This window comes from Medicago truncatula, chromosome 1, assembly GCF_003473485.1.
Source record: "Medicago truncatula cultivar Jemalong A17 chromosome 1, MtrunA17r5.0-ANR, whole genome shotgun sequence".
NCBI classification, from domain to species: Eukaryota; Viridiplantae; Streptophyta; class Magnoliopsida; order Fabales; family Fabaceae; genus Medicago; species Medicago truncatula.
Window position 1 is genome coordinate 47,942,209 of NC_053042.1, and position 23,601 is coordinate 47,965,809.

Here is a 23,601-nt window from a genome sequence, read left to right on the forward strand (position 1 = left end):
ATAGAAAATATGACCACTTGCTTAAAGGTCCGAATTCCTTACCAATTGGACCACATGCCTCTAATTATATTTTGTTTTCCTATTACATTTAATACATATTATGACGAATACATATTTTGTTTTCCTACCGATAGAAAATCGACAATTAGGTTTCTAAAAAGAAATAAAAATATACAATTTAACCCCACAACAAAAAATGTTTCTAAGTAATCTATTCTTCAATAAAATGTTTATTTTTGTTATTTTTCTTCTTTAAGATTCAAACAAAATCATTTAATGACAACCATTATTCAATTAAACATCAACAATAATCGACAAATCTAAAAGAGATCCATAACATATTTAAAAAGTTAGTATCATTAATGTATCAAAAATAAGATACATGTTATCAATAATAACATGTTTTTTCTACATTACCCTCTCTTGTTTAGAGGGTATTTACCCCTTCAAGATACCAACCAATCAAAATGTAATATACAAATGTAACATTAAATGTCAAATAAATGAGTCAATTTTTCTATAAAAAAAAAATCAATTTTAATAAGGTAACTTTTAATTTTTATTTAATTATATTTAGGTATACAATCTTAATTAATTTACACTGTAGGACTTGTAACAATTAAAATTTCACATCAAATTTAATCCATCATGGATGAAGTGTTCGGTAAAATTAGTCGTTGAAGTGGCTAATAAGTATAAAATGACATGTTTATATATATATATAGACATTTTTTCTAATGTATTTATTTTTTAATATTTTAATTTATGCTTAACTATGTTTTGGATCCCTATATATATATTCAAACTTTTGGTTTTAGTCTCCAATAAAATTTCACCGACAATTTTGATCTTAGTTTTTTTTTTTTTTTTTGTACAAAAGAGGAAAAAAGCTCATTGATCTCTACTTTTATGAATCCCAAAAATAAGAGGAAGGTGGAAAAAAATGCAAGCAAGAATATATAAAATTTTACAACGTACCGTAGGCTAGTTATAGTTAAATATAAAACATTTCTTTTAAGAAATATATATAAAGCGTTCATTAAAATATAAAATAAAGCATGACAGTTTTTTTTTTTTCAAAGGAGAAAACGTGGCAGTTGTTTTATTAAAAAATAAGCTATGAACTTTGCCGTTATTTTTTAAGCCATGAACATTTTGTTTTATTAAAAAATAATTATATTAAATTAATAGGGTTAAAATTGGAAGAAAATATAAAAAAACTACCAGCTATAAGTTCAAAAGCTACTTGAAATAGCTTCTCAAAAAACGCCATAAGCTAGTTAAAAAAGCTTTTTACCAAACACATCTTATTATATCAAAACAAGCTTATAAGCTAGTCCAACAAGCTATAAGCTAGCTTATTCGTGTTACCAAATGCATCCATGATGAGTTGAATTTGATGTGAAATTTTAATTGTTACAAGCCATATAGTGTAAATTAATTAAGATTGTATACCTAAATATAATTAAATAAAAATTAAAAGTTACCTTATTAAATTGATTTTATTTTTATAGAAAAATTGACTCATTTATTTGACATTTAATGTTACATTTGTATATTATATTTTGATTGGTTGATATATAAATACCCCCTAAACAAAAGAGGATAATCTAGGCCTCACCTAAAGAGATCCATGAAATATCTAAAAAATTAGTATCAATAATAATGTATCAAAAGTAAGATACATATTACTTAATTCATAATTACAATAAGATATTTTTTGACAAAAGTTACAATAATATATTTACGTAGTTTTTTTTTTTTTTTTTGCATAAATATATATTTACGTAGTTTTTTTTTTTTTTTTTGCATAAATATATATTTACGTAGATAGTAGTTGTTTGATTGGCTAAAGAAGAAAGAAAATAAAAATTAGTTATTTGATTCTGTTAACAAACATGGGGCCAATAAAAAAAAATCGAATGCAATTCTATTTTTTGACCGAAAAATGAAAGGCCAGCAAGTAAGTTAAATTATTGGAGCAGCGTTTCCCAAGCATCGCAATCGCTGTGATTTCTTGAAAGTACGTTACCCTAAATTAGAATTTCCGTTACTATAAAACACTCCAACACCTATGAAACCAAACACACTCCCGTCAAACCAAGGAACCCTAATTTAAAAAAATGAATTCTTCAACAATTTGTTCCATGTTCCTTGGTTTGATCCTAATTTCTCAATCACCATTTGCATCAAATGCAAGACTTCTTGGTTTAGGAGGAGGAGGAGGACCATTAGTTTCCTTAATTTGCGCTGCTTCATCCAACAAGGTAGAATGTAGCAATGTTCTATCGAGCCCACAAATAGCGCAAGCCAAGGATAACAAACAACTCTCAATAGCTGTCGTTGAAATCGCCATAAAAAAATCTGTCGAAGGACAAGCTTTTCTTAAAGGATTGGCACAAAAAAATCCAAAACTTGAAACATGTGCAGGTTTTGCTTATGATGGAGTAGTAGGGTCTTTCAAAAGTTGCTTGGGTGAAATCACTGAGGATCCTCAAACTGCTAGTTATGATTGCAAAGTTGCTGTTGATGGACCTACTCAATGTGATAGAGTAATGGCTGATGAGCATATTGTTAACCCTGCTATTACTGCTCTTAACAAGCAAATCGCATTCCTTAGTGAACTTGCATCCAAAGCCGTTGATAAACTTTAAATTGCATTCCTTGTATGGTTGTGTTATTTTGGGTATACTTAACCCAAAATGAGAAGAAGATTGTGATGGTTAATCTTGGTTTGGATATAATTTTAATTTTAGGGTCTTCTCCTTAATTTGGTGTGATGATATATATGGAGGGAGAGTCATTTAATAAACTAAATTAATAGCAATTTGTTGCTATTCTACCGTGTTCCGAATATTTATTGTTGAGTTATTTTTTTTATTTCTTTTTCTTTGCAACAATTGTATTTTATTGCAGATTAATTTCTTGATAAAACATGATATATAAAATGTAGATTAGAAGCATTTGATCACATAGCGAATTAGGGGTTGAAGGAGGAGGTATTGGATTCAATTCACATAAACTAACATTTACAATTGTCTATAAAAAACATAGCAAATTATGGGTAAGAGAAGCCGTTGTCAGGAGATGCCTGAACCTCAAACAAGATAACATCTAAAAACAATTAAACCGATCAAAACAAGCCAAAATCAAACCCTCCCAAAACCAAATCAGGAGGGAGGGAAACAATCAAGACTTATGAAATCTAGTAAATGGCATCCCTAATCTATCTCTAGAGAGAAAATTAAGGAGGAAAGTATGTGCAGATGGCCACCGTTGAGTGGAATGCCAAGAGAGTTCCTGTAAGCCGTTGTCTCTAACACGAGTCTAAATTTTTATTGGATCCTTTTTTAACACAAATTTATGTAATAGAATTCGATGATTATTTAATTTTTAAGGTGGGAGTGGATGATTATTTCATTGATCGGTACCATCATTAGCAATTTAGCATGATATCAACAAATAAGGAATGACACTATGCACATTAAATCAAAGATAACAATTGTAGGGACTTAGATTCTCTCCATTGAAATTTCTCTCAATTTTTTTAAAGTGAAACCATCAAACATGATGAAAATTAAATTAAAATTAAAAGTGGGTATATAAACGGTGTAGATTGAAATTTGAAAAAATTGAGAGAATCTAAATCCAATTGTTATAATGAAATCTCTCGATGAGATTTTTTTTGAAGAAAATGAAATCTGTCTATGAGATGACAACTAGAAAATTTTATTCTATTTTTCAATAATTATACTTATACCCCTACAAATAATTAAAATTACAATTTTAACCCTTTTCAAAATTCCATCTATTCAATCATCAAGTTTTGCAAAAATCCAATACTGTTGACAAGTTTCTTGAAATTATTACCATACCGGAAAAATATATTTTTTGGAAGAATTGGTTAAAGTATTTTTTTATCAAATAGAATTAACAATACGAAATCAACTTGATTCTTTTTAAGCATATTCATGATTATTATTAGTTATTCTTCATAAACTTATATAAGTATTAACTAGAATTTCATTGAAATAAATAAAAAAATCTCTATAGCTCTTTGTTAATCCTTAGAACCCTCTAAACCCATCTTTCACTTTATGCAAAATGTTCTTGTTCATCGTTTATGAACCACAACGAACATAACCTTTAATCAATATAATAACTCCCGTGTATGTAATCTCACACCATTGCCATTTTCTTTATCACTGAAAAATCATCAAAACATCATCAAACAAAAACAAATACATCTACGAGCAACAACACTTCACTAAAAGGCGTGAAGAAGACACAGATGGTCGAGGCAAAAAAAACAAAGTGCCGTTGATTCAACCGCTGATTTCTAGATCTAAGGGAAGGAGACGAACACTAACAAAATGTTGCCACTGGATTCAAAATAACAAAAATGGATGAGACTAATAAATCATCGTCCATGTACCATGGTGGTTTTGGTGGGATAAGAGAAAGAAAGAAGATTTTGTAGAAAGGGATTCAAAATAACAAAAAGGCTAGGACGAGGATCCTTGTTTTTGATGATCTCTAATTTTCCCTAAAATTCCGAAAAATCTGTGCCAAATTTCGGAACACTTTGTAGGGTGAATGCTTGAAGGGTGCGATTTTAGAAAGGTTAAAATTGGTATTTATGATGGTTTGTAAGGATAGGGGTATAATCGTTGGGGTGCATGGTAAAACTTCTTGACAACTAACTATACAAATTTAATACAGAGTTGATCCACGTGATGACATTGATGGATCGTGAGTATGTGATAGGCCATGAGTATCATGTATGTCCGATATGCCCCCTAAAAATCAAGTTCGCGTTGTTGGTAAGTTCATCTTGTTGGAAAAATCTGCAAATATGGATGTTGCAAGGGGTTTAGTTAAGAGATCCACATGTCGGTCTATGGGGGAGACATGTGAGACTTTAAGACTCTGCTTGGGAGTTTGGAAGAAAAGAAAAAAGAGAGTTTGAAAAAAAAGGAAGAAAGAAGTGGAAAGAATGGAGAGCATTGGGGGGGAGGGCTTTAAGGGGTTTACTTTTCTTCATAGTACAATTTTTTTTTTTTTTTAATTTGGGAAACTAGAAATTGTATTGGAGAAACGTTTTTCGGGGTTTGGGTAAATTTTTCAAATCCAATATATATTGTTATAATACTCGCTAAATTAAAAGTACATTAATCATTAATATTATTTTAACATTAACTAGAAAAACACTTAAATTTTTTGAAAGATTTATCTATTTTTTCTTCTAATATCATCCTTCCAAAACACTCCCTTCTCTTTTCCTCCAAACTCCTAAATAAAGCCTAAGTTTTCTATCCTAAACTTGTTTTCAAACATAATGATAATCCGTGAAGATGTGTTTCATCTTGAAGTGGTAAACGTATGAAGGACAAAAAATTGATGGACCGTGAGTACCATGGTCCAATACAAAACTCATACTTTGCAGGTCAATTGAAATAGAAAAGTAGTCGATCTTAGAGTATGTGATGGACCATGAACTTCATATAAAATTTTCCAAACTATCTCTTGGAGCTTCAGAAAGATACACATTTGAGGACCGCCTCTGCGGATTACCAATGAGCTTTTCATTTTTATTGGAAAAGTTTTTTTTTTATTTTTTTATTTTACCACATTTTAGTGGGAAAAGGTTAATAAATAAAAGAAAGGTCTTATTATTGTACATTTGTACTTCTTACAAATATTTTATTAATAAAAGTTCATGGTTTTGAATTAAACCCTAAACTTTGTATCATGTTAAGTCCTTGCAATTGATCTCACCCTCATTGTTCCCTTAAACTAAGCATATATCACGAGATAGATTTTTTTATTTTATTTTACAGCAACTTAGTTTTAACAAAACAAACTTAATTCATATCATAAAAGAATTCAATATTATGAGGAAATAATATGATGATTAGCTCAAGAAATAATCGCCCTTGCATGGGCTGCGCAACCATATTCACTTCTTGTCAAACAAACTTTACCTCAAAGTTAGAAAAATAAGACAAATTAGTTTTAATACTAAAATATAAGTCGTTTTAGAAAAATAATTTTCCCAAAATATAAGTCATTCTATAACACCAATGATTTTTTTTCTATCAAATATAGTTTTTTAAAATGACTCGTAATTTCTTTTTCTTACACAAAATTAATAACATTTTTTAATAGGTGTGAAATATACGAAACCCACTTATAATTTGGGAAGTCACGTGTGCACCTCCTCTTCAACCATGGACATCTTTGTAACCAAAACTCTCCATCGTTGTTTCTCACACAACAACTACGTGAAGCAATACCCCGCTACAGATGAAGATTGGCATCCACATTACACCCAAGCCATCCTTGATTAGGCTTCTCCTACCACAAGCTTTTACCGCAATTTTATCACTGGATATATTAAAATCAGCAATTGCATCAAGACAGAGTATCAAGTCAAAAACTTGGGTACTAAAATATGAGATGCTACATTCACTTGTAATATCCCAACATGCAATTTCTTTATGAAGATCCTTGCACCAAATGAAGTTGAAATCAAACTTGATTTCACTTTCCCTACACCTCTTGGCCGAACTTTTCCATCATTCTCTCAACTTGGAGGTTTTGTGTAAATCAAGCTAGAATAGTAAGTTGGATGTACGTATTGTTGAGTGATTGTGGCTTGAATTGATGATTAGAGGCAGGGGCGGAGCCACCCCCCAGCTAGCCTGGGCTAGTGCCCAGGCTCAGCTCCAACTTTCTTTGTAGGAAGCCCTACAATTACTAGAATTTTTAGCTTTTCCTGCGGATTTTTGTGTAAATTCCGCAGGAAATGTATTTCCTGCAGATTTTGCCAAGGATTTAGGTTCCACAGGAAAGATATATCCGTAGGAAATGTGAATTTATCTGCAGGAAATGTGAAATTATTCGTAGGAAGGAAGTAACGTTTTGCGATAATTTTTTTGCCCAGGCTCTATAAAATTCCTGGCTCCGCCACTGATTAGAGGCAAGGAACAATAAGAAGGGTTTAAGCTGAAGCTGGGGTGCATAAGCTGGAATTGGAAGCTTTGAAAGTATCCAAAATTCAATAGGTGAGTTCCGTTAACTAGAACCCACCTTTGGGTAGCTTATGTATATGCATCGTGAGAAAACTATTGTATTAGGGTGTGTTTGTTTCATGGAATGAAAATGTATTCCTAGGAATCTAAGGCTGGAATTAAAGATTGCTTTGTTTGGTAGATGGGAAAAACAAAAATATGCCTAAGAATACATTTTTCCCAGGAAAGCAGCTCCCCCACGTTCTCCCCCACATTCCACATATTTTTTCTCTCTTTTATTCCCATCTGATAGCTTGGGAAACTTTTAGTCCTAGGAAATATAAACCCATGATCTATTTAAAAAGCCATTTATGCCCCTGCAATTCCCGCTTTTCTTTCTCTGTGAACTCCTATTCCCGCTAAACATTCCACCTTCTTTTATCTTCTATAAAAACCCATCATCTTTGTGGTGTTCATCAACTGCTTGCTATTTTGGTTCTGGATTTCACTCTTCTCTTCAAGGTACCATCAAATTCTTTTCAATTCTTCCATTACTCAACATAGATTTGGTCATTGATATCATTATCTCATTATTTTTTGGTGTACTGTTGTTGCTTATTGCCTTCTCTCAACTCATTTTTGTTCCTTTTTTGAGAAATTTAACCCACCTTTGTTTTGGTAAGCTAGTAACATGGATATTGTTGATTTTGATTCACTTAATCTTCTCTTTTTGTTTTTTGAGGGGTTGATACTTATTTTTATTGTTTTTTGTTTTTCAATTCTTCACCAAATTTCGTTAAAAAAAAAAAAACACTTTCTTTGAAGTATTAATTTTCATGTTTTTTTTCGCACCTTCCAATTGTATCAATTGAAGAATCTTGGTTTTTTAAAGATAAAATAAAATAATTTTGCAAATATATAATTTTTCAGATATAGGACAAGGTTCATGAGTAGCGAGTTAGGGTGTATGCCTCAGTTCTTGCCACTCTGAAATATGCCGCAGCTTCTAAATTATAAACATGGGATAACTCTACAAGGCAAACACAAACAAGAATCTCGATAGTGCTCCTATTTTAAGGAGATTTTTAACTGATGTTCTGTTTTTCATTTGGCATAAATATTATTTAAAACACTTCATCCTTTGCAAGGAGTTGATATTCACTGTTGTATTTGAAAGAGTAACCAAAAGGAACCAAAGTAAGTTGACAGAGAAACTCAATACTGTACAAATATTTTCGAGCAAACTTCAAGGAAATGAAACAAGTTTGTGTGCTCGTTATAAGGTGGACTGGTTGGACAATTAATCGCTAAAGAATTACCGTGATGAATAAATGAAAGAAGGATCGTAAATGCAATGAGAACGAATGTAATTTCCTTGATGATTGAAATGATAGTGCAATGCTTAGATTTTTTTAAGTTTTTTACAATAGGGGTATTTATGTAATTATAATGTTCATTCTCATGATTCTACATCTCAAACCAACCATATTTCACTTATTCCTTGGAATTATTTTAAAAAAAGTTCCCAGGAATTAAACAATTAACCAAACACTTTTTTTTTATATTTTTCTGGGAATACAAGTTTCACCTTCACATTCCTGGGAAAGTTAATTCATGGGAATAAGTTTTGAAACCCTCAAACAAACACCCCCTTAAGTTTAATTTTTGCTTGTGCAGAAAGCAACTGAGTGAATTATGTTGATATGTCTCATATATTAGTATTATGTTGCTAAATGTCATGTTATTTGTACACAAATTATGGTTTTGATATCACACACTTTGTACGCTGCAGTTTGTACTTATTATGACATTGTATGAGACATTTGTGTATTGTATTTTGATTTGACTTGTATTGTAATTTAATATATCTAGTACGAAGTTTAACGTTCATATAAATATTTTAGATAAATTTTTATGGGCGTTACATCACTTGTCTCGATAAATTATATCTTCAAATTAAAAAGAAGGAAAAAACGTCAACTCAACAACCAAACTCAAACATATCAGGTCCAAAGGTTTCAAACAACGGTCCCAGTCACGTATAGAATTTTACGATTTCGGTTGTCACCAATGTTACATTGGGGATTTCTGTTGGTGTGAATTAATTACAATATTACACCACTTTTATGTATTGTATAATTAAAGATATATTTGAAGTTATAAACTAAAGAAATAGCCTAAATGAGATAAATATATACTAAAAATGTGATTTTCATCCATCCCAATTAAATCGGGGGGTTTCATTGTACCAAAAAAAAAAATCGGGGGTTTCATCGTGATCTTTTCTCACTTTATAAAATCGGGGGAAACAGTAGAGGCAACTTCCAATACCTTATCGTCGTGGTCTTTCTCGGCGAGGGACCTTTTTCTCAAACCTTGATCAGGACCATATGATGCTTAAGAGCCAAACAGGAAAATGACACAAGAATTCAATTTGCGAGTGAGCATCATTGAAGGGAAATCTAGATTATTGGATCGCCGTTTCCCAAGCATCACCATTGCTGTGATTTGCTAAAAATATGTTAATTACCTTAAATTAGAATTTCCGTTACTATAAAACACCCCAACACCTATGAAACCAAACACACTTTTCCTCAAACCAAGGAACCCTAATTTAAAAAAAAAAAATATGAATTCTTCAACAATTTGTTCCCTGTTCCTTGGTTTGATCCTAATTTCTCAATCACCATTTGCAGCAAATGCAAGAGTTCTTGGTTTAGGAGGAGGAGGAGGAAGAGGACCACTGGTTTCCTTACTTTGCGCTGCTTCATCCAACAAGGTAGAATGTAACAAGGTTCTATCAAGCCCACAAATCACGCAAGCCAAGAATTACAAACAACTCTCAAAGGCTGTCATTGAAATGGCCTTAAAAAAAGCTGTCGAAGGACAAGCTTTTCTTAAAGGATTGGCACAAAAAAATCCAAAACTTGAAACATGTGCAGGTTTTGCTTATGATGGAGTAGTAGGGTCTTTCAAAAGTTGCTTGGGTGAAATCACTGAGGATCCTCAAACTGCTAGTTATGATTGCGGTGTTGTTGGTGACGGACCTACTCAATGCGATAGAATAATGGCTGATGCGCATATTGTTAACCCTGCTATTACTGCTCTTAACAAGCAAATCCTATTCCTTAGTTCTCTTGCATCCAGAGCCGTTGATAAACTTTAAATTGCATTCCTTGCATGGTTATGTTATTTTGGGTATAATCAAACCCAAAATGAGAAAAAAAGTCGTTTAATTTTAGGGTCTCCTTAATTTGGTGTGATAATGTATATGGAGGGAGAGTCATTTAATAAAGTAAATTAATAGCAATTTGTTGCTATTCTACCGTGTTCCGAATATTTATTGTTGAGTTATTTTTTTTTTTTTTTATTTCTTTTTCTTTGCAACAATTGTATTTTATTGCAGATTAATTTCTTGATAAAACATGACATAAAATATAGATTAGAAGCATTTGATCACATAGCAAATTAGGGGTTGAATGAGGAGGTTTTGGATTCAATTACCGCTTACAATTGCCTATAAAAAAAACATAGCAAACTATAGTTAAGAGAAGCCGTTGTCTCTAACATGAATCTAAATTTTTATCGGATCCTTATTTAGACACAAATTTGTCCCTAGACTTAAACAAACTTTATGCTCTGTAGGTTAATCCGAAGGACAATTGAAACAAAATTGTAAGGAAACAAATTGATGTATAAGAATTCGATGATTATTTGTAAAAAAAGAAAAAGAATTCGATCATTATTTAATTTATGAGGGGGTAGTGGATGATTATTTCATTGATCGGTACGATCGACATGATATATGCTCTCTTCAATAAATAAGGGATGAAATTATGCACAATAAATCAGAGATAATAATTGTAACGATTTAGATTCTCTCCATTAAAATTTCTTTCAATTTTTTTAAAGTGAAATCTCAACCATCAAATATGGGAGAGGAAATGAAAATTAAATTAAAAGTAAAAGAGGTTGGTGTATTTAAACGGTGTAGATTGACAACTGAGAGAATCTAAAATTCCGCTAATATCTAATTTGTTGATCTCTAATTTTCCGGAAAACTTGTGCCAATTTTTCGAAACACTTGATACAATGAATGTTTGAAGGGTGTGATTTTAAAAAGGTTAAAATTGATATAATTGGTATTTGTGATGATTTAAGGCAAAATTGATCCACGTGATGGCTTGATGGACCGTTAGTATGTGATGGGCCATTAATATCATATATGTCCAATATGCCCCCTCAAAATCAATTTATTGTTGTTGGTAAGTTCATCTTGTTGGAATCCTCAAATATGGATGTTGCAAGGGGTTTAGTTAAGAGATCCACATGTCGCTATATGATGGAGACATGAGAGATTTTAAGATTCTATTTGGGAGTTTGAAAGAAAATAGAAAAGATAGTTTGAAAAAAAGGAAGAAAGAAGCGGAAAGAATTAAGAGTATTGGGAGGGGAGATCTTTAAGGGGTTTACTTTTTCTCATAATACTTTTTTTTTTTTAATTTGGAGGGTATATATAGAAATATTTGATTTTTGGGGGGAATATATAGCAAAATTCTCTGAAAAGGCCGAACATTGACATAATGAAAGACTGAGCTGAAATCTGTTAATGTTTTTGGCCATTTTAGCGCGATCCGCTGTATATACCCCATATAGCATAAACATTTCTATATACACTCTCTTAATTTTTTTTTTTGTTCTTAATAATGTGCTCAAAAATTTATTATCTAAGAAATTAGTGATATTTTTTTTGGGCCGTTTGTTCCTAATAATGTGCCTCACTAATATTGAAAATATTGGTGATATTAATTATCCATGAAATTGAGATAATTTTCATAACATTATATCAATAGAGTAATGTCAACTTTAGTAATGTCAACTTTCTTGAATTGATTGAAAGAATTGCATAATTGAATTTGATAATGCAAGATCATGTGAAACACATTCATCATTATAAAACCGATGTGAGATCACTACAAAAAAAAAACGATGTGAGACGCATCAACTCTTTTGTTTTATTGTTCTTTTTATCAATAGATGCATTTGACATACGATGTTTTAGGGTGCTAAAATTTCAGTATACTTTGCATGTGCTATTGTTCTCTACTTCTACGATATTTTATTTTGTTTTGGTGTGTATAGAGTATTTGATTTATTTTCAGATGTTGTCTAAAAAACATTTATTTGGTAGTGAAAAGCGAAATAAAAAACGAAATGAAGAGCTAATAAAAGCACAACAATGAGCTAAATTTTTTTATGATGTATTATGTAAGGATCCTTTTCTCAAATTATGCTTAAGACCCGTAAAATTCTAAGAACGGCTTTGTATGAGATAGACCATGAACTTCATATATACTTTTTTAAACTATCTCTTGGAGCTTCAGAAAGATGAGGTGTCTTTGCGGATTACAATTGAGCTTTTCATTTTTATTGGGAAAAGTTTTTTTTTAACCACTTTTAGTGGGAAAAGCTTAATAAATAAAAGAAAGGTCTTATTATTGTACATTTGTACTTCTTATAAATATTTTAGGGTTAATAGGCCTTTACCCCCTGTAATATAGGACACTTTTGCTTTTTTCTCATGTAAAAGAAAAATTTAGATTCCGTCCATGTAAAATAAAGATTCTTCAAGATTGCCCCCCGTGCCCTTTGAATCAGCAGAATTTCTGACGTGGCAGCTACATGGTTTTTTTTTTATTAGGACAAAAATAATTTGTTTTCAAATTTAGAAAAAATTATAAAAAAATCTCAAATTTAATATATTTCAATTTTTTTAAAAATAATTACAAAAAAGATTCTAAAATATCCAAATATCTAATTTTTTTTATTTTGAAAATTAAGTTCCAGATTTTTTTTTAAATGTTCCTAATTTCGGAAAAAATTGAATTTTTTTCATTTTTTAATTTCGAAAAAGATCTCATAAAATATTATATTCAGAATTTAAAAAAACTTCAAAATTTTGGAACAATATTTTCCAGAATTAAAATATTTTTCAGAATTTTTATTTTTGTAGAAAAAATTAAAAAAACTTTTTTATTGCGAAAAAAATCTGAATTTTTTTTCTTTTGAAAATTAAATTCCACATTTTTAAATATCTTCTTAATTTCGAAAAAGATAGAACTTTTTTCTATTTTTTAAATTTCGGATAAATAAAAAATCTAAATGTTTTTTAATTTTTGAAAAAAAAAATCTAGTTTTTTTTTATTTAGAAAAATAATTTGAATTTTTTTCAGATTCTTTTAAAAAAGATTTTTATTTTTTTTAAATTTTATATTATTTTTTAAATATAAATGACGTGTAAAATATTTTTTATGCGTGGCAAGCAAAAAAAAAAGAAAAGTAAAAAGAAAAAGCCACCTAATTGTCACATCAAAGATTATGCTGAGTCAATGGGCATATGGGGCAATCGTGAAGAATCTTAATTTTACAAGGATGAAATTTTATTTTATTTTTACAGGGGGCAAAACCGAATGTGCCCTATATTTCAGGGGGTAAAGGCCTATAAACCCAATATTTTATGAATAAAAGTTCATGGTTTTGAATTAAACCTTAAACTTTGTATCATGTTAAGTCTTTGCAATTGATCTCACCCTCATTAGCCCCTTAAACTAAGCATATATCGCGTGATAGATTTTTTTTTACCACAATTTAATTTTTAATAAAACAAACGTAATTCATATCATTAATATAAAAGAATTCATTATTAAGAGGAAATCATATGGCGATTAGCTCACGAAATAACCGCCCTTGTACAGGTAGTGCAACCATATTCACTTGTTGTCGAACAAACTTTACATCAAAGTTAGAAAAATAAGACAAACTAGCACTAGTACAGAAAATATATTTTAAGTGGGGTGAAAATGATTTTTTAAGTCGGTTGGGGATCCCACTTATAGGTGGCCAACTTAGTAACTATTTTAATTTTAAGTCAGATTTAGTTCCACCAAAAATCGTTTTATTAAGTCGGGTCATCCCAGTTAAAAAGCTATTAATTAAGTCGGTTCATTCCACTTAAAAAGGGCTCAAAAAGTATAAAGTATAATGTTATTTGTACTTATTATGGCATTATGTTGGTGTGTCTCATATATTAGTATTATGTTGCTAAATGTCATTTTTTTTAAGGGAACAAAACTCATTGCATTTCATTTATAATAATTGTTTCAATACAAGAAGGGATATGATAATAAATGACGGGACTAGCTAGAAATGTAGCTTCTCTTGCAAGCGCATGAGCTGCTGCATTTGCTTGTCGCCTAGTGAACCTTACCCTGGAGTTGATGAAGAAGGCGGAAAAGAGAGCTTTACAAGATGCAATGACATGTCCAAACTCAGAGACATCGTCTTTACTGGAGCGAAATGCATCACAAGTAATTTTAGAATCAAGCTCGAAGTCGATATTATCTAACGACATGTCACTAAGCCATTGGAGAGCTTCAAATAAGCCCATGGCTTCACCAACCGTAACCTGATGTAAACAAGGAAAAATCGTCATTTTTGCCAAGACGAAAGCACCTTCCTCACCACGAATGCAAATACCAATGCCCGTACGGTTGAAAATTGAAGAAAAAGCGACATCAACATTACACTTGTACCGCTCGGATGTCGGTTTCTGCCACAATACCAAACCATCATCTGAGGAATTTACCTCTGCAGAATTTGAGAGCAGCTGCGTGGGAGGTGCTGCTGTAGCAGCTCGGCTCTCAGCTGATGTTTTGGTGTTTGCAATCTGCCACTCAGTAATCATCACACGTGCACAGTCAACAACAACTGCAGCAACTTCCGTTACATCCTCCCAAACCTTTAAGTTCCGGTGTTTCCAAAGGCTCCACACCGTAGCAGCAAATACCACTCTCTGTTCTGTAGTAAGCATATCAAGTAGTGCAAAAAAAATCCCTATATCAGAATCAACATTCGAATGTGCAGCACTAACATCAGACCAAAGCCCCGACAAACCCCATACTTGTATATCAAACGGACACACAAAGAATAAGTGTGCCATATCCTCATGACTGGATTCACAACTCACACATTGCGTAGGACACTGTACTCCTTTTTAATAGAGTCGAATTCGCGTAGGTAAACACCGTCTACAAATTCTCCAAATCAAATTCCGAACCTTAGGAGGTACTTTAAGTTTCCAGCTTGACCAATTACCGGGACGACGAAGATGAGAAGCATCAATGAGTTCCTCGACACACAGGCGGTAAGCACTCTTCACTGAATATTTCCCGTTTCTTTCAGCTTTCCAGATCAGACGGTCAGATTGTACATGAGCAACAAGGGGTGTGCTAAGAATTTTATTTGCTAATTCAGCACTAAAAACCTGTCTGACAGTAGTCTCATTCCATCTCTTCTCATCCGGCATCATCAAATTGTTGATAGATACTTCACGTACAAACTGCACGCCTTCAATATTAGGATCAATACATCCACCATGTAGAATCCATGGTTCTCCCAAAATACGAATAGTATCACTCGCACCAATGCTCCACCGTGCTCCTCCTCGGACAATGAAACGATCACGATGAATGCTACGCCAGACATAGCTGGGGTTATGCCTAATAATAGTTGTGAGAAAGGAGTTGTTTGGAAAATATCGAGCTTTAAACATCCGGGAAACAAGGGAATCCGGCTCCGTAAAAAATTTCCAGCCTTGTTTTCCCAACATCGCAAGGTTAAAAGCCGTAAGGTCTTTAAACCCCATGCCTCCATGATTTTTGTGTACAGATAATTTTTCCCAACTTAACCAATTTATTCATCGTTGAGTAGTACGTCCATGACCCCACCAGAAGGAGTTTATCATTTTTTCAATCGTGTTATTTGTACACAAATTATGGTTTTGATATTATGTACTTTTTACGCTGCAGTTTGTACTTTATTATGACATTATATGAGACATGCGTGTATTGTATTTTCATTTAGATAGAATTTGTATCGTAATTTAATGTATCTAGTATTAAATTTAATGTTCACATAAATATTTTAGATCAATTTATTATGTGTGTTACATCACTTATCTCAATAAATTATATCTTCAAATTAAAAAAAAAAAAAAAAATCGGCAATTCAACAACCAAAGTCAAACATATTAGGACCAATGTTTTAAATAACGGTTCCGGTCGCATATATGATTTTGCGATTGTCATAGATGTAGCATTTTGGATTTTGGTCGGTGTGAATTAATTACAATATCACATCACTTTTATGTAATCTATAACTAAAGATAGATTTGAAGTTCAAAACTAAAGATAAATGAGATAAATATGTATTAAAAATGTGATATTCATCCATCCCAATTAAATTAGGGGTTTCATCGTGATATTTTTTCACTCTATGAAATCGCGTGAAACGGTAACGGCAACTTCCAATGCCTTGTTCTCTCGGTCTTTCTCGGTGAGGGACCTTTTTCTAAAACCTTAATTATGACCATATGAAGCTTAAGAGCCAAACAGGAAAATGACACAAGAGTAGTCAAGAGGTCAATTTATGAGTGAGCGCCATTGATTGAAGGGAAGATTATTGGATCGCCGTATCCCAAACATCACAATCGCTGTGATTTACTAAAAATACGTTAATTACCCTAAATTAGAATTTTTCCGTTACTATAAAATACCTCAACACCTATGAAACCAAACACACTCTTCCTCAAACCAAGGAATCCTAATTAAAAAGAAAATGAATTCTTCAACAATTTGTTCCCTGTTCCTTGGTTTGATCCTAATTTCTCAATCACCATTTGCAGCAAATGCAACACTTCTTGGTTTAGGAGGAGGAGGAGGACCACTAGTTTCCTTAATTTGCGCTGCTTCATCCAACAAGGTAGAATGTAACAAGGTTCTATCAAGCCCACAAATCACGCAAGCCAAGAATTACAAACAACTCTCAAAGGCTATCACTGAAATCGCCATGAAAAAAGCTGTTGAAGGACAAGCTTTCCTTAAAGGTTTGGCACAGAAAAGTAAATCTGAAGGGCTGAACATATGTGCAGATTCTTGTTATAGTTCAGTAGTTCGGGATTTCAAAAGTTGCTTGGATTTTATTGATGGTGATCCTGATACTCTTAGTTATGATTGCAAAGTTGCTGTTGATGAACCTACTCGATGCGATAGTGCAATGGCTGCAAATCATATTGTTAACCCTGCTGTTACTGCTCTTAACCGTCAAATCTTATTCCTTTGTGAGCTTATATTCAAAACTATTGATAAACTTCCGAACCATTGATAAACTTTAAAGTTATTTTGGGTATACTCAACCCAAAATGAGAAGAAGATTGTGATGTTCAATTTTGGTTTGTATGTATTTTAATTTTAGGGTCTACTTAATTTGGTGTGATGATTAGTGGCGGAGCTGAAAACATTATTATGGGTGGGCCTACAAAATATACTCTAATATATAAACATAAACTTTTCTGTTGTAATAAACGCTAAACACAAAGTTTCATCAAAAAAGTAAACTACATACCTACTTGCACTAATTCCCCTTTCAATATATACGGTCATGTTATCATTTAGAAACCCACTTCCCATCTTGTTTCTCAACCTATATTATATGGTTTGTCTCATGTAAATTCAAGGAAAAATTGCACCAGGAATCAACAACGTTGGACTGAACCAATGAACCTCATTTCTCACATTATCAAAATAAACAAACAAACCTCATTTTTCACCATATTGGTTATTGGTTATCAAATGTCTTACATAACTATTTTCTAAACTATATCATCAATTCATCTAAAATCAAAATAACAGTTACAACCTTAATCCATCAAAATTAGATGGTCTTTTTCATAATTTATCTAAAATTGTGGTATATTTAATTTGTTGTCAATTCAGGTCTAACATTGAAGTTTAGTGGTAAAACAACAAGCAAACATCTTTAAATTCTAAAATTAAAAAGAAAATCACCAATAGCCAAAAAATTATCTTTTAATTTGGATTGGAAAAACAAAGAGTCAAAAATAAAAAGGGTTTTTGTTTGATCTTCTCTGAATGAGAGAGAGAAGGGAGTGCCGGAGTGGTCGGCGCCGGTGATGAAGATGGAAGTCATGCGACCGGAAATTAATGACAACGGACAATCGTCGGAATGACGATTATGGATTTGTAGGGTTTAGGTCGCGTAGCAGAGGAAGGGCAATGAAGTGAGTATGAATGAAGTTTTGTGTACGTGTAATATAGAGGAAGGGGAAAAGTCTGGATAGACCAATCGAAAAAAATAAAATAAGTTGAGTGTATTTTCGTATTTTCCCTATAAAAAAATTGGGGGTGGGCCATGGCCCATCTCAGCCCATACCATCCTCGCCTATGGTGATGATGTATATGGAGGGTGAGTCATTTAATAAAGTAAATTAATAGCAATTTGTTGCTATTCTACCGTGTTCCAAATATTTATTGTTGAGTAATTTTTATTTCTTTCTCTGCAAGAATTATATTTTATTGCAGATTGCAGATAGTCATAAACTACCATATTACAATTGCCTATAAAAAAACATAGCAAATCATGGGTAAGAGAAGCTGTTCTCTCTAACATGAGTCCAGATTTTTTTTGGATCCTTTTTTAAACTCAAATTTGTCCCAAGACTTGAACAAACACTATGGTCTACGGGTTAAATTAAAGAGTATATTTATAAGACGATACTGAATTGATCCGAAGGACATTTAAAACAAAATTGTAAGGAGACCATTAAAAAATATGACTAAAAGTTGAAAATTGTAATATTGAATTCTTTTAAAGTATTTTATCCAACCCTAACTTATCCCTAAATTTTTGCTACACCAATTCTTTAGACCATAACTCATCTTTAAACTTCAACAAATAGATTATAAAGGATACAAATTGATGTAATAGAATTGGATGATTATTTAATTTTTGTGGGGGGAGTGGATGATTATTTCATTGATCAGTACCAATTCAGTGGGGGAGCCTTTCATGACCCGGAAAAATTAAAAAATCAACGATTATAGGTCTATTTTGCGAGATTTTATGTAATTTTGTGTTGATTTTATGTTTTGGTTGATCTAAATTCCTGTAAAGTGGTGTAGTGGCCCACCCGAAAATTTAAATAATTTAATTATAGGTCTATTTTGCGAGATTTTATACAATTTTTCAATAGTTAATTTTAGTGGCCCACCTTGACATTTTTTTCTGGATCCGCCACGGGGTACCATCATTAGCATGATATATGCTCTCTTCAAGAAATAAGGAATGAAATTGTGCACAATAAATCAGAGTTAACAACCGTACAAATTGAAATTCTCTCAATTTTTCTTAAGTGTAAACTCAACCATCAAAAATAAGTGAGAAAATGAAAATTAAATTAAAAGTAAAACAGGTTGATGTAGATGGGCCGTGAGTATCATGTATGTCCATTATGCCCCCTCAAAATCAGGTTGTTGTTGGTAAGTTCATCTTGTTGGAAAAATCTTTAAATATGGATGTTGCAAGGGGTTTAGTTAAGGGATCTCTAGGTTGGTCTATGGTGAAGACATGAGAGACTTTAAGTCTCTGTTTGAGAGTTTGGAGGGAAAAGAAAAGGAGAGTTTGAAAAAAGAAGAAAGAAGTGGAAAGAATGGAGAACATTGGAAGGTGAAATCTTTGAGGTTTTTTTTTGAATAATACAAAATTTCTTTATTTTTTTTTTTGAATAATCAAAATTTCTTTAATTTGAAGGAACTAAAAATTGTATTAGAGGAACGTTTTGGGGGGATTTGGATAAATTTTTCAAATCCAATATATATTGTTATTATACTCGCAAAATTAAAAGTACATTATTTCTAAGTATTCTTTTATCATTCATTAAAAAAACACTAAAAAAATTTAAAAGATTTATCTAATTTTTCCTTTAATCTCATCCTTTTAAAACGACACCCTCCATTCTCTTCCAAACTCTGAAGCAAATTCTAATTTTCTTTGCCAAACTTGTTTTCAAACATAATGATTATCCGTGAAGGTGTGTTTCATCTTAGAGTGGTAAATGTATAAAGGACATAATATTGATGGACCGCGAGTTCCATGTATGTCCAATACAAAACTCAAACTTTGCACGTCAATTGAAATAGGGAATTTACTTTCCCCACCTTATCACCTTATCGTGCGCCTTATGTTTTTTTTTTTTTTTTTACGAAAATGGCCATGTAATTTTTGGATTTTAGAATCCGAATTGAGTTTTTCCTTTGATATGGGGTGGAAAAATGAGTTTTTCACCAATTCGGATTTTAGGTCATTGTTAGTTATTCTTAGTTATATAAATCAAGTTTTTGGGCTGTCCATTGCTTTTATTTTCTTGCATTTTATTTCTTTTTAGCATTTTTGCATTTTATTTTATTTCTATTTAGCATTTTAATTATTGTTATTTATTTTCCAGCAATTAGAATGTATTTAGGTCAAATGTAAATATAAATGAGAAAAGTGTGTGGGTGTGTGTCCTTTTATTTCTTTACCACCTTATATATATATACAAAAATACAAAAAAATTAGATTAGGCATTTTGTGGTGATCCAACGTCACTACAAAAATCCACGCGCTTTTATTTTTATTGCTCCGTTAGTTTAATTTTCATTTAATATTCCAAAAACAACAAAAATATGCAAATAATCAAAATCACAAAAAATATTTTCATAATAAACCTTGATTCCAAAATCAAGTGATCCTTTTTTTATTTTATTTTTCTTAATCAAACTTTCAATCAATTTAATCATACCTTGAGTCCATTTTCTTTTAAATTAAAAAATACAAACCAAATCTTATTTGCCATTTGATTTTTCTTTTAAAACCTTTTTCAAAACTAATAAAAAACACAAAACCAATCAAACGTCAATTTCTACCCCGAACTACGAGGTTTTGATCCCTTACAGGTACGTAGGCAAAGAACACCCGTCCTTCCAAATCATAAAAAATGTAGAAAATTAGGTCTTTATTTTTCCACTTTAATTCCTTCTTTTCAAAAAATAATAAGCAAGTTATAACATATTAATTAAATAAAATCAAGAGGTTCTCGTAGAGTACTACGAATATTTAGGGTGCTAATACCTTCCGTAAATATAACCAACCCCCGAACCCTAAATCTTTCAATATGGGGTAGTTTGAACTTTTTTTTCCTTTTCTTAATAAAATTAAATGTTCAGTTGTGAAATAATAAAGTGAGTCAAAAGCTAATCAAATAGCCTTGATCTCCAAAAAAATGACGCGACAACCCTATCTTAATGTAAAGAAAAATTCAAGTTTCAACGTTCCCAAATTCATTTTCCAAAGCCTTACACAAATAAAGAACGAAATTCGTAGTACTCTACTAATAAAATAGAGAAAAGAACAAAAATGACTTTTAAAAAGTATAGAAAAAAGGATTAAAATGAAATAAAATGCTAATAAATAAATTAAAAGATGTAAAATTAAAGTAAAAGTAATAAAAAATAAAACTAATAAAATAAAACACTTAAGGTTGTCCCTTTCGGAAACCAAATGAGGTACTTTCAAGTAACCTCCCTGCTGAAATTTCGTCTGAAACGACGATCCTTCTCGGCGTTTAAAATACGAATAAAATGGGTAAAAAGCGAGAAAAGTGGTCAAAATTTGGGGTATGACAACGGTCAAGTAACGGTAAAATGTTACTAACGGTCACTAAACGGTAAAATCTTAGTTTTACTCTAGTAACTTAGTAAAATAACTATTCTCACTAATCACTAAAAGTAATTCTCACCAAAACTTATAATTTACCCGTTCTCACAAAATGACCGAAATACCCCTAAGTTCAAAATGACTAAAATACTCTTCTAACACGGAAACCCATGAAAATGCACCCAAGTATGAATAATCACACACAAAAACATATGAACACATACGGTAAAGATACGAATGTAACTGATACTATAAAGATATTAATGTTGAGATTATGATAACCGATACAGTAAAGATACTAATGTAATTTCAAACGTAGTCTATATAGAAGTATTTCATATTTTATAATTAATTATGTTAATGTTAAGTGAACTGTTCGTATCATACAACTTACTTTCTTTTCAAATCAATAAAATGATATATTTGATTTCTACATATTATAGCCGATATGAACCGTACGTAAACAAGAGATATGAATGCTTTGGTGCCCAACTAGTTGGAACAGATTTCCAACGTCTCATTCGACCTATAATAATGGACTATTGTTGTTTCTTTCTTATGATATTTAAATGATAATTATAATATGTATTCATAATATATCGTACTTTTTTTGGTAACTATGTCTATATGATTGACGTGAAGTATTCTCCGACTTTTGCCGAACATTAATTTCTGTCAAGGAACCTTGTTGGTCACCATTAGTGGGGTTTCCTTTCCTCTCCCAAGCATGTTTTCACAATGTGTTTTACTTGATCATGTTGGTAGGATTCAGCTAAAAACGAAATTCTAAATCAAATTACAATATTTTGATGTAATGAATGTGATGTGACGATTCTGCTAATTCTTTGTGACGATATTTTTTTTGCAACCATGTTCCTTCTCTTCTAATGTTTAATTGGAACTCTTTCTAGGAGATACATGAGGTTAAATTGAAGTACTCTTCTTGTTAGTGATTTTTTTCAATTTTGCTAATGTGTTACTTATCTTTTGTTGTCTCTGCTGCAATCCATTGAATCCACTAAAAGAAAAATTTCAAAAAATGTACTATGCCAGAATTTTAAGGCCAAGTGCCTAACACTACCTGATAAGTTATAGATTGGTAATCATAATTCAGACCTCTCATCTTAACTCATCATTCTTTTAATCTAATCTTCATGAAAGATTAGTTTTTTTTATTGTTACGAGATGAAAAATTAGTAAATTAATTATCAACGCGTTTTGATTGACATGAAATTTTATAAGACTAGTATACTCGTTAGAATTTTGACTTCAGGGATAGGAATTCATTTCATATTCTACTTAAAATTATTAAGCAGTGTGAGTATTAAGATTTCATAAATGCTGATTGTGTTATTTGATACTGGCACTATATACATAGAGGGACAGATTTATACCCTTTATCTTGTCATTTTCTTATCGTTATTTTGTTACAGATGCTACCAAAAATGGTGTCACGCAAGAGACAATACAAAATGCAGTCCATAGAGGAAGCAAAATGATGACAGGGGAAGAGGCTCGACTGATTCTTGGTGTGACAGAGAAAACATCCTGGGAAGATATTGTAAAGGTTAGTTTATCAATTTGTGTCTCGCTTCTTATCTGTTTATTGTGACATGTAAATGTGCTAAAAACATACATTTATGTTGTGCAGAAATTTGAAACTATGTTTGAGAAAAACACCAAGAGCTTTTACCTTCAATCCAAAATCCATCGAGCCAAGGAATTTCTAGAGACTCTCCAATGAGACACGGGTCACCCCTTGTGAGAACTTCGGTTTAGTGCCATCTTACAACAATAATACAAATCCCCTTCTGTCATTACTTTGGCCTGATTATGTACCATATTTGTATCATCAGTTTTTTTAGACTAAAATTATCTTTACCATACAATGAGATTTTAATTAAGTAATTGGGATTGACTGCAGAGATAATAAGAGCTGCTTCAAGTATTGAAGCTTAGTTATTCCTTCAAAATGGAT

General features: G+C 31.6%; 3 protein-coding genes across 3 annotated transcripts; all 3 read left to right on the forward strand.

Moving 5' to 3' along the window:
• Positions 1–2,057: 2,057 nt before the first annotated feature.
• LOC11414193 (uncharacterized) lies at positions 2,058–2,727 on the forward strand. The gene has a single exon (XM_003592022.3). It carries the CDS (start codon positions 2,124–2,126, stop codon positions 2,652–2,654), a length of 531 nt encoding a protein of 176 aa, XP_003592070.1. The 5' UTR covers positions 2,058–2,123; the 3' UTR covers positions 2,655–2,727.
• A 6,878-nt stretch (positions 2,728–9,605) lies between these two features.
• On the forward strand, positions 9,606–10,367 carry LOC11416334 (uncharacterized). Its single transcript, XM_003592023.3, has one exon. It carries the CDS (start codon positions 9,643–9,645, stop codon positions 10,177–10,179), a length of 537 nt encoding a protein of 178 aa, XP_003592071.1. The 5' UTR covers positions 9,606–9,642; the 3' UTR covers positions 10,180–10,367.
• Positions 10,368–16,527: 6,160 nt separating this feature from the next.
• Positions 16,528–17,486, forward strand: LOC11422432 (uncharacterized). Its single transcript, XM_003592024.3, has one exon. It carries the CDS (start codon positions 16,689–16,691, stop codon positions 17,232–17,234), a length of 546 nt encoding a protein of 181 aa, XP_003592072.1. The 5' UTR covers positions 16,528–16,688; the 3' UTR covers positions 17,235–17,486.
• The last annotated feature ends 6,115 nt before the right edge of the window (positions 17,487–23,601 follow it).

Excerpts from the sequence above, each read along its gene's own strand:
- LOC11414193 (XM_003592022.3), top strand. The coding sequence starts at position 2,124 with ATGAATTCTTCAACAATTTGTTCCATGTTCCTTGGTTTGATCCTAATT.
- LOC11416334 (XM_003592023.3), top strand. The coding sequence starts at position 9,643 with ATGAATTCTTCAACAATTTGTTCCCTGTTCCTTGGTTTGATCCTAATT.
- LOC11422432 (XM_003592024.3), top strand. The coding sequence starts at position 16,689 with ATGAATTCTTCAACAATTTGTTCCCTGTTCCTTGGTTTGATCCTAATT.